Source organism: Chiloscyllium punctatum, chromosome 7 (assembly GCF_047496795.1).
Source record: "Chiloscyllium punctatum isolate Juve2018m chromosome 7, sChiPun1.3, whole genome shotgun sequence".
Classification (NCBI taxonomy): domain Eukaryota; kingdom Metazoa; phylum Chordata; class Chondrichthyes; order Orectolobiformes; family Hemiscylliidae; genus Chiloscyllium; species Chiloscyllium punctatum.
The window spans coordinates 76,747,616-76,759,719 of NC_092745.1; the positions used below are offsets into that span (position 1 = coordinate 76,747,616).

Below are 12,104 nucleotides of genomic sequence, written 5' to 3' on the forward strand. Positions count from 1 at the left end.
GTTAGAGTCATACCTGCACATAGGAAGATGGTCACAGTTATTGAAGGTCAGTCATCCCTCAGCTCCAGGACATCTCTGCGGGAGTTTCTCAGGGTAGTGACCTAGGGCCAGCCATCTTTAGCTGCTTTGTCAATGACCTTCCCTCCATCATAAGATCAGAAGTGATGATGTTCACTGATGATTGCACAATGTTCAGCACCATTCATGACTCCACAGATACTGAAGCAGTCCATGTCTAAATACAACAAGATCTGGACAATACCCAGGCTTGGGCTGACAAGCAGCAAGGGTGTGGTGCTGGAAAATCACAGGTCAGGCAGCATCCGAGGAGGAGAATCGACATTTCAGGCATTAGCCCATTCCTGATGAAGGACTTATGCCTGAAACATCGATTCTCCTGCTCCTCAGATGCTGCCTGACCTGCTGTGCTTTTCTCGCACCACACTCTTGACACTGATCTCTAGCATCTTCAGTCCTTACTTTCTCCTCCATGACAAGCAGCAAGTAACATCAGCAATGCACAGATGCCAGGCTATTTCCATCACCAGTAAGAGACAATTTAGCCACTACTGCTTGATATTCAACATCCTGAGGGTTATCATTGACCTGAAACTCAACAGAACTCACCACCTGACTCCCCAATGCCTATGTACCATGTACAAGGCACAAGTTGGGAGTGCGATGGAATACTCCCGACTTCCTGGATGAGTGCAGCCCCAACAACACTCAAGAAGCTTGACACCATCCAGGACAAAGCAGTCTGCTTGATTGGCATGACATCCACAAGCATCCACTCCCTCCACCATTGATGCTCAGTCGCAACAGTGTGCACTCACTATCCACAAGATTCACTGCAGAAATTCACTAAAGATTCTCAGGCAAGATTCTCCCCTTCCAAACACACAACCACTTCCAACTAGAAGGACACCACCACCTTCAAACTCCCCTCCAAGCCACTCACCATCCTGACTGGGAAGCATATCGCTATCGCTGCGTCAAAATCCTGGAATTCTCTCCCTAATGACATTGTGGGTCAACCTACAGCAGGTGAACTACAGCAGTTGAAGATGGCAGCTCACCACCACTTTCTCAAGAGCAACTAGAGATGGGCAATAAATGCTGGCCAGCCAGTGAAACCCATATCCCACAAAATGAATTAAAAAAAATAAAAATGTACATACTGCCAAGATAAAATAAGGATGATAGTTAGGAGAAAAGTGTACGTATGGTAGAAGGAAGCAGGGAGTGGAGTAGTGATATCAGACCAATAGAGTCACCAGATATCAGAATGACCCCCAATAGTAAAATTCAAAAGTTAACTTTCCAACAATCTAGTTGGAAAATACAGTTTCAAAATTTTGGGTGGAAGGGTGCTGTCACCAATCCTCTTTCTTTGACTAAGTCTAAGGGCTGAATTAGTTTATAGTGGTAAAGGATCATGCACTATTGAGTCTTAACAAGAAGAGACTTGCATCTTAAACAAGGTTTTTTTTTGCATACAGCAATCAGGTATTAGCTCAGAAGACATTTTTACAAAGGCTATGACAAGACTTTTGGATATAGGTTTGCACTCTGAGATTCTAAGGTGTTCTGCCTTATCCTTACCCGAGCCATGACATCTTCAGATTTGGTGGATCATAATCTTGTCTCCAATGTTAACCCTTTCAGGACATTACTTTATGGAATAATATGAAACTTGAAAGCCTTGTGAACTGTGAGGAGAATAGCATAGAACTTCAAAAGGCAGGTATAATGGAAGAGGAAGTGGCAGATAGAATTTAATGCAGAGATACGTGAAGCAAATCACTTTGGTATGAAGACTGCAGCAAGACATTATAAAACAAGGAGTACAATTCAAAAAGTGATGCATAAATCACTGAGGGTGACAGAAGAGTTTGGAAGAGTAGCTAATACAGCATAAATTATCTTAGACTTTATTAATAGGGTCATAGAGTCTACGAACAAGGAAATTATCTTAAATTTGTACAAAACACTGGTTCAACTCAGTTGGAGCATTGTGTCCAGTTCTGGGCACTACACTTTAGTAAGAAAGTAAAAGGTTTAGAGAGTACAGAAATGATTCTCAAGAATGGTCCCAGGTATTACAAACTCCAGTAACATAAATAGAATGAACAAGTTTACATTTTACAGCTTATATTGGATAAGATAAGATTGAGAGGAGATCTGACAATGGTGTTCAGAATCATGAGATGCCTGGACAGAATAAATAGGGAAAAAATGTTCCCATTGGTAAAAGATCAAGAATGAGAGGAGTTAGGTTAAGGTACTTGAAAAAAAGCAATGGCAACATGAGGAAAAATATTTTCACTCAGTGAGAGGTTAGAATCTGCAATACTGCTTCAACCCAGGGATTAGTCTGATGAAACTGTTGTACTCTAAGTTTGGTAACTATCTTCTTCCTTAGGAATGGAAACAAAAACTGTATATAATTCTTCAATCTCAGCCAGGGTCTAGACATATTTACTGCAGTGTTCAAATCCCCTTTTGATGAAGGCCAACACACCATTTGCTTTCTGAATTACAAGCTACACCTGCATACTAAGTTTTAGTAACTTATGGACAAAAACACCAAAGTCCTTTTGATATTAACAATACCCAACCTCTCAACATTTATAAAATTTACAAGTGGTCTTGGACTTGTTAATTAAATGGGTAAGAATATGGTAGATGGTATTGTTGCAACTGACTTACAATTTCCATTCACATCTGTTTTGCATCATCAGTAAATTTGAAAACATTATATTTACATTTTGGGTTGTCTTTTACATAAAGGATCCTTTAGAAATATAACTTATTGTGACTGATTGTGAGCAGTTTCATGAGGACACAAATGCTCGCTCTTTCATGAGAACTTTGAGGAGTATCTCATAGTTTCTGTTCACTTGACCCAATACTTCTCTTTCTGCTGCTGCTTTCCACAAATGTGGTGTCAGGGACAACATAGACAAAATTCCTCCTTCTAATTTCCCCTTCAAAATACTGGAGATATCACAGACCAACATACAATTTTGAAATTGTTCAGGCCTGAATGGAATGATACTTCTGAGAAGTGGCGTGATAATGCTCAGCACAATCCTACTACTGATATGAAAAATCAGTTGCTGGTGTTAGATAATGGAAAATAGAAGGCAACAGAAATATTGTTGGTGTCACAGAATCTCGCTTTCTGATCGATGAGAAAGGAGAGAAAATCAGGGCTCAGGTCAGGAGGTGAGAAGTTATTGACTGGAGGTGTGGAATAACGTTATGTGAAGGGAATGTAACGTTTATCAGAGAGCACTGGACAGAGTGGAGGTAGTATTAGCTGAAGGGAAGAAGAAATCACTTTGGATGGTAATAGGGTAATATTATTGGCTTTTCTCTACATTAGCAATACAGCTGAAATGCCTGCCTGAATTGGAAAAAAGAAACTTGCTATAAAGCTCCAGCACAATGCCAGTTGAAGGTTATATGTCGTCAAGGTTTTTGACATTGGCAATTTCTCATTTGTCCATTGCTCTCCAAATCAACTGTTGACATCAGGCATTTGAAACTAAATTATTTTTGAGTCTTTTGCAGCACTGCTGCTGGTCAGGCAGCCCTGTGGCCACTATTGCGATAACATCATGCCAAAAAATGCATCAAAGGACTACTTATCTAATTTTCATGGTATCACAATGAAGCAGTCCATGTTCATTGGACCCATTAAGTATTTGCTCATATTTGAATCTTACTGGGTAGAAAATGGGCAGGGAAGATTTTCCCACATTTGCTCAGTTTGCCAGTTTTCTGTAAAAACCTGAAAAATTGTCAGTTTTGAGGTACAAAAAGTTTTTAAATATCTCTTGGTGAGAAGAAATTAGACAGTAAACAAGGACTCTTGTGGCGCAGTGGTACAGCATCTGCAGTCATTGTTTTTACCATGCCTACCTCTGTGCCACAAGTTACAGTCTACCTGCCCCAGATATGTCACAATTTTTTTTAATCAACCTGTTCAGGTACAAACAGAAACTGGGTAATCAATTAAAGTAGATACACATTTATTTTATTTTCCTATGTTCTACTGTTCACAGACTTCCATTCAGAAGGCACTGAACAGTACAAAAGGTGTGGTGCTGCAGACACTAGTATTTGTACCGTATCAATCAAGGGGCTATCCACCTGTATACATGATACTGAGTGAAGACTGGCTGTTGCAATTTGATAAATATCAACTGACTCCTTTCCTGTCCTTACCCTTCATATACACTCAAACTGCAGCAGAATGCAATAAACAGCAAAAAGAAATCAGAAGTGGGACCAATTTCCCTGAATAAAGGAAGTAGAAAACTGAAAGATCATAGGTGTTGAGCAACAATTAATACAACTCCCCGAGTAATCATAATTAATACTTCAATATAACTGGAAACACAAATGTGGTTTCATTGAAGATACCTTTGGGTGGAAGGAGAAACACATTCCTGCTGCATAGCGAGAAATGGAGGCCTCACTTTTCTTTTCTTTATCAGTTGCCAGTTTCTTAGATGTCTGCATTCCTGTTCGTTTTATCCTCATCAAATCTGCATGAAAACATATTAAATTATCAGTAAAGGATAGAATATGATTATATATTACTGGACTTACAATCCAGAGGCCTAGATTACTGTCCTGGAGAAATTAGTCTAAATCATTGCAGTCAGGAAATTCAAGTTCAATTTAAATTAAGTTAATTTAACTTAAACTAAATTGGCAAGAAACAGCCAGTGTCAGTGCTGGTGCCCATGAAAATATCAGATTGTTGGAAAATCCCAGTTGATCTCTTCACAATTCATGTCCTTTGGAGAATGAAATCTAGCATCTTTCGATGATCTGGTCTACATGTAAATTCACATCCTCAACAGTGAAGTTAACTCCTAACTTCCCACTGAAATGGCTGAACAAGCCATTCAATTGTATGAAATCGCCACAAGGAAACTCTAAGAGGATAGACCATGGGTTTCAAACTGGTTGCTGTGCATAGACACACCAAGCCTAGTTAATGCTAAAAAGTCCTTCACACTATTATCTAAATTAAGAAAGGCTCCCTTCCCTTGAAAGTCCATGGTATTACCACAATTGGATTCCCTAAGATCAACATCCTAGAGGTCATCACTGAGCAGATATTCAGGTTTGCGGGCCAACCACACAAATGCTATGGCTACATGAACAGGTCAGAGACTGAATATTCTGTGGTGGGTAATTCACCACCTGATACCATGTTGCTTTTCCAACAGCTGCAAGGAACAGAGGAGAATTTCATGGAATGCCTGCCACTTACTTGGATTAGTAAAACTTCAACAATTATACACAAAAACTTGATCCAGGTAAAGTAACCATATAACTGCCATCTGTTATGATGTCAATTATTAAAGTATTGAATACCCAGATATATATTAAGAACTGGCTTGACAGATCATAATCAGTTAAAGATTAAAGATACAATATATAATGCATAGAAGACTTAAGAGTAAGAAAACAAACTGCAGAATTCAGATTTGAAATTTTAAACACAAATAGGTCAGCTATGATCTTCTTGAGTCATAGAGAGGCTTGATGGGCCCAGGCAAAAGTGAGGACCGCAGATGCTGTAAATCAGAGTCTAGATTAGAGTGGTGCTGGAAAAACACAGCAAGTCAGGCAGCATCCAAGGAGCAGGAAAATCGACATTTTGGGCAAAAGCCCTGTTTTTGTCCCCATTTCAAATGTCTCAGACATTAATTACTTTGACAGAATGCATATTTTGGGGAGGCAGTGGCCTAATGTTATTATTGCTGGACTGGTGACCAAGGTTCAAATCCTGCCGTGGCAGATGGTGGAATTTGATCTCAATAAAAGAACAAAATCTGGAATAAAGGGGCTAATGATGACCACGAATCCACTTTCGATTGTCAGAAAAACCCATCTGGTTCACTAAAGTCCTTTACAGAAGGAAACTGCCATCCTTACCTGGTTTGGCCTACATGTGACTCCAGATCCAGAACAATGTGGTTGACTTATAACTGCCCTCTAGGCAATTAAGTATGACCAATAAATGCTGCCTAGCCATCAATGCCCTCATCCCGTGAATGAATAAAAAAAAATTATATTTCTGAAGTGTTTCCCATTTAGGAAATAATCTGTGCTTCTATTCTTCTACCAAAGTGCATAACCTCACTTTCTCACATTGTATTTAACCTACTACTTTTTTGCCCACTCTCCTATGGTGTCCAAGTCTTTTTGCACCCTTCCTGCTTCCAGAATACACCAATACTATCTTTGTGTCATCTGCAATCTTATCAACAATGCCCCCATTTCCTTCGTCCTGAATGTTAATCTATAATGTGAATAGTTGTGGTCCTAACACTGACATGTATGGATCTCCACTAGTCACTGGGTACCATTCTTGAAAATGACCCTTTTATCTGCATTCTCTGCCTTCTGCCAGTCAGCTAACCCTCTATCCATGCCAACCATTTTCACTGGAAGCATTCACTCAGCATTCCAATCCAATAGACAGGATCATATAATTTTTTCCCCGGGCTCCAAAGACCATCCCATTATAAGCCCCCTGACCATCAATAACCATGGTCCAACCACCAAGAGAATTGATGTGAGGTTAGCTCTGATTGAGAATGGCCTAACCCCAATACTGAAGTTTCCACAACACCCTGACTAACCTACCTACAAAATCCAGATTGATTGCACTTGACCTGTAGGACGGACTGTGGCCCAATCCCAGGAAGACAAAGACTCTAGTGGGACCAAGCGCCTGGCTGTCCATGGCTAACCCTATTGACTGGAATCAGAGGAGTCCTTGACCAAATGGGACGACACCCTTTGACTACCTGTAGTCACCTTGAACATGCTAAGGACCTTTGACTTTCATTCATGGACATTTGGTTGAAGCATATACAGGGTGTCTGCCACGTAAACTGCTGGCACATGCTGTGGGTATAACATGTGACATTCCACTCCCTTGCCTGTTCAGTGCTCTGAACTGTGGCTAGCTGCCTGCCCCTTTATGCATGCTAAAAAAATTATGTAAGCAACAGAGGCTGATAGCCTGTAACTTATCTGTGATGAGCCTATGTACTAAAAAGAAATGCATGTAACAGAGGCTGTCAGCCTTCAAGTAGGCACAAAAGAACTAAGTGCTAAGAAATAAAGCTAACAATCATTAGATGCAAACCATGACTGTTGCTGAGACCCAAAATGAGATCATTAAGGGCTGCAGTGCTGTGTTAGTTGATCCAAAAACAGGTCAGTCACCATCCTGACTTCGAAATATATCGCCATTCCTTCATTGTCACTAAGCAAAAATCCTCAAATTCTCCCCACAATGACATTGTGGGTCCACCTACAGCACCAGTTCAAAAAAACAGTCACCATCACCTTCTCAAGGGCAACTCAGTTTTGGCAATAAGTACTGGTCAGCCAATGATGCCTACATCCCGCAAGAAAATTTTAAGAAGGCACGATGATGTGGTGGTTTACTGATGCTGATTTGCATTGTCACTGGGTGGAAGAGGATGGTGTTTATGGAGTGTGCAGGGATGTGGTGGTGGAAACAGAGTTGGATGAAAAAAGTAGCAAGATGATGCTGCCTCGTAATCGCTTTGACTTTCATGTCAGAAATTGGTGATGCCCAGTTTCTGGCAGATGGAGAGAATTATGAGCTGCATAGAAATGAGGTAATTGAGATGGGTAATAATTAGATGCAAGCGCAAGGAAATAAGATAGGCAATGCTTATCAACGAGATTTGACAGTTATTTAAAACCTAGATTTAAAATCTGTATCAGAATATCAGAAAATCTGGATATCGTTTTCTTGATGTTGAGATTTTAGTATTTTTTTTCTTTTTCATACTATTATCTGAACTTTCTCGCTATTGCCCAAGCCACTCATAGGAGCAGAAGATGATGTCTGCTCTATATCTATAATAATCTCTATATACCTAAATCTATATCTTCACAAATAGAGATCCTAATCTGAAAGGTTAGTACTTAATTAAATCACCATCTTGTCATTCAGATGTAATTTTTGGTAGCTTAAATATAGCAAGTCAAACATCAATTAACTGCCTCTAGATGCCACTGACAACATAGAATTGTACATTAAACCTGCCTGATGATTCCAGTCCTTTTGCAAGGGTCCATTTGGCAACTCTGCCATCTGCAGCTATGGAGATCAAGGTCCCCTCCTTTTCATCCCCTTTGGAATTTCTGTCCTGTTCAGTCCATTTCAGTTGCCAGACTGGGCCAATGTGTTTATTTAGATCATTACTGGAAATAGTTAAAGAAGCCACAATTCAATTCAATTAAATTGAAATTAAATTTAAAAAACAGTAACATTGAAACTTTACAACAGCACCTGTATGAAAATATCAAAACAAATGGAATCAAAATGTTAATGAACAAAACATCATACAACGAAAGGAGATTTCTTTTCACCATGAGCCTATAAAATTACCATTGATGTTCAACTTGTACTTATCTTACCAAATCTAAACATATAAGCACATTTTGCTGCAGATTATCTAATTTGGTTCCTTGGTAGGCTAATTTTACAAAATGGTTGAAGAAAACACAATACCACTAAATAGATGAAAACATGGTGAGGATGACCTTTGTTCAAAATGTTTGTAAAAGCAAGTGCGGAGAGAGTACAAGTATCTTGTCATGGTCCTCTAACCACTATGAGGTGATGAGATGTGGATAGCTTGAAGGATCAATTAATTTTTTCCTTCCCGCTACTTTCATTTTAATCTGGGATTTATTTTTCTGATTTTTTTTTGCCTCTCAGAGGAGATTTGTATGGATTTTGGGTGGTAAATGCTGAATTGTTATGCTTAAGCACGTATGAATGAGGCTTAATGGACCATCTTTTCCTGAACATCAGCTTTGCATTTCATAAGTTTGAATAAGGATATTGGATAGTCATAAGTGGGAGTTCTACCAGATTTTCATGTGTCTGGCCCAGGAGTATGAATTTGTAGTGAACCCTATGTTATTTTTATAATTTATTTAAAAATAGAGATAATAAAAGCATAATCACAAAACAAAAGGATTGTCATGAAAGAATGAATTATCAAAGTGTTAAAAGATTACATGCTACAATTGTATGGCAAAATAAAATAGGAACAGAAGTAGACTATTTGGCCCCTTGAGTCAGCTCTACCATTCAATAAGATCATAGCTGACCTGTCCCCGCTTCCAATTCAACATTCCAATCTAATCTCCATAACCCTTGATAATCTTGCCTAACAAGAACCTAAACAGAAATTTTAAAAACAAATTGCAGCAGGTAGTGTCAATTGTCTCTGCCATAGTCGTTGATACCATGAGGTAGGGCTGCAAATAAGCAAAAACTAAGAGGACCACAAATGAAATCCTGTACATACTGGGAGCAGACAGCTGGAAAAATCACTAACTAAGCCATAGATGGCATGATGACTCAGAGGTTAGCTCTGCTGCCTCACAGCGCCAGGGACTGGCATCGATTCTAACCTTAGATGACTGTCTGTGTGGAGATAGAAGTTGTCCCTGTGTCTGTGAGGGCTTATGCTGAGTGCTCTGGTTTCCTCCCACATTCCTACAATGGATGGATTGGCTGCGCTAAATTGTCTGTGGTGTCTGGGTTTGTGTAGGCTAGGTGGATTAACCATGGTGATTGTGGGAAAGGTTGTGGGTCTGGGTTGGATGCACTTCAGAGAGTCGGTATAGACTTGATGGGCCAAAAAGCCTCTTTCTGAACTGTAAGCGACTTAAAGTAGATAAGTGTTTATTTTAAAGAAGTAATAATTTTAGTTAAGCAAGTAATGTTTACATCACACAAGGGGAATACACTGGGAGTCATAGCAGAGATCTGAAGCAGGGAGCTACAAAAGTGAAAAAATATTTATTACAGTCATAAGTCACAGGGAAAATGTTTTAGTTCAGCAGCATAGCACCTAATGCCAATGCTACAGAATAAAAATTTGTAAAGATGATAAAATACCCAATTACATTAGGAATCTATGGCATCAGAAATAGTATATATCTTTGGGTTGCCTGAGGAGCAGATGATGGAATGTTGCAGTCAATTATGTTGGATGGCACCTAAGGTGCTCATACTTTTAGTGAAACAGTTACAAGATTCTTGGCTCTACAGTCAGATAGAGTCATAGAGATGTATAGCATGAAAACAGACCCTTCTGTCCAACCTGTCCATGCCGATCAGATATCCCAACCCAATCTAGTCCCACCTGCCAGCACCCAGCCCATATCCCTCCAAACCCTTCCTATTCATATACCCATCCAAATGCCTCTTAAATGTTGCAATTGTACCAGCCTCCACCACATCCTCTGGCAGCTCATTCCATACATGTACCACCCTCTGCGTGAAAAAGTTGCCCCTTAGGTCTCTTTCATATCTTTCCCCTCTCACCCTAAATCTATGCCCTCTAGTTCTGGACTTCCCCACCCCAGGGAAAAGACTTTGTCTATTTATCCTATCTATGCCCCTCAATTTTGTAAACCTCTATAAGGTCACCCCTCAGCCTCCGACACTCCAGGGAAAACAACCCCAGCCTGTTCAGCCTCTCCCTGTAGCTCAGATCCTCCAACCCTGGCAATATCCTTGTAAATCTTTTCTGAACCCTTTCAAGTTTCACAACATCTCTCCGATAGGAAGGAGACCAGAATTGCACGCAGTATTCCAACAGTGGCCTAACCAATATCCTGTACAGCCGCAACATGACCCTCCAACTCCTGTACTCAGTACTCTGATCAAAAGACGAAAGCATACCAAACTCCTTCTTCACTATCCTATCTACCCGCGACTCCACTTTCAAGGAGCTATGAACCTGTACTCCAAGATCTCTTTGTTCAGCAACATTCCCCAGGACCTTACCATTAAGTGTATAAGTCCTGCTAAGATTTGCTTTCCCAAAATGCTGCACCTCGCATTTATCTGAATTAAACTCCATCTGCCACTTCACAGCCCATTGGCCCATCTGGTCCAGATCCTGTTGTAATCTGAGGTAACCCTCTTCACTGTCCACTACACCTCCAATTTTGGTGTCATCTGCAAACTTAGTAACTGTACCTCTTATGCTCTCATCCAAATCATTTATGTAAATGACAAAAAGTAGAGGGCCCAGCACCGACCCTTGTGGCACTCCACTGGTCACAGGCCTCCAGTCTGAAAAACAACCCTCCACCACCACCCTCTGTCTTCTACCTTTGAGTCAGTTCTGTATCCAAATGGCTAGTTCTCCCTGTATTCCATGAGATTTAACCTTGCTGATCACAGTCTCCCATGGGGAACCTTGTCGAACGCCTTACTGAAGTCCATATAGATCACATCTACTGCTCTGCCCTCATCAATCTTCTTTGTTACTTCATCAAAAAACTCAATCAAGTTTGTGAGACATGATTTCCCATGCACAAAGTCATGTTGACTATCCCGAATCAGTCCTTGCCTTTCCAAATACATGTACGTCCTGTCCCTCAGGATTCCCTCCAACAACTTGCCCACCACCAAGGTCAGGCTCACTGGTCTATAGTTCCCTGGCTTGTCCTTACCACTCTTCTTAAACAGTGGCACCACGTTTGCCAACCTCCAACCTTCCTGCACCTCACCTGTGACTATCAATGATACAAATATCTCAGCAAGAGGCCCAGCAATCACTTCCCTAGCTTCCCACAGAGTTCTCAGGTACACCTGATCAGGTCCTGGGGATTTATCCATCTTTAACTGTTTCAAGGCATCCAGCACTTCCTCCTCTGTAATCTGGACATTTTGCAAGATGTCACCATCTATTTCCCTACAGTCTATATCTTCCATATCCTTTTCCACAGTAAATACTGATGCAAAATATTCATTTAGTATCTCCCCCATTTTCTGTGGCTCCACACAAAGACCACCTTGCTGATCTTTGAGGGGGCCCTATTCTCTCCCTAGTTACCCTTTAATCCTTAATATATTTGTAAAAGCCCTTTAGATTCTCCTTAACTGTATTTGCCAAAGCTATCTCATGTCCCCGTTTTGCCCTCCTGATTTCCATCTTAAGTATACTCCTACTTTCTTTATACTCTAAGGATTCACTCGATCTATCCTGTCTATG

The 12,104-nt window shown here is 40.4% G+C and overlaps 1 protein-coding gene across 4 annotated transcripts in view; it reads right to left on the reverse strand.

Annotated features, from left to right (window-relative positions):
• dnai4 (dynein axonemal intermediate chain 4) overlaps positions 1 to 12,104 on the reverse strand; it is a 131,100-nt gene that overhangs the window by 24,863 nt on the left and 94,133 nt on the right. For all 4 annotated transcript variants that reach the window (XM_072574095.1, XM_072574097.1, XM_072574098.1 and 1 more), the window contains 2 exons: positions 8,123 to 8,280; positions 4,435 to 4,559 (listed from right to left, as the gene is read on the reverse strand). In XM_072574095.1, coding sequence (XP_072430196.1) covers positions 4,435 to 4,559; positions 8,123 to 8,280 — 283 coding nt within the window. The remainder of the gene's footprint in view (positions 1 to 4,434; positions 4,560 to 8,122; positions 8,281 to 12,104) is intronic.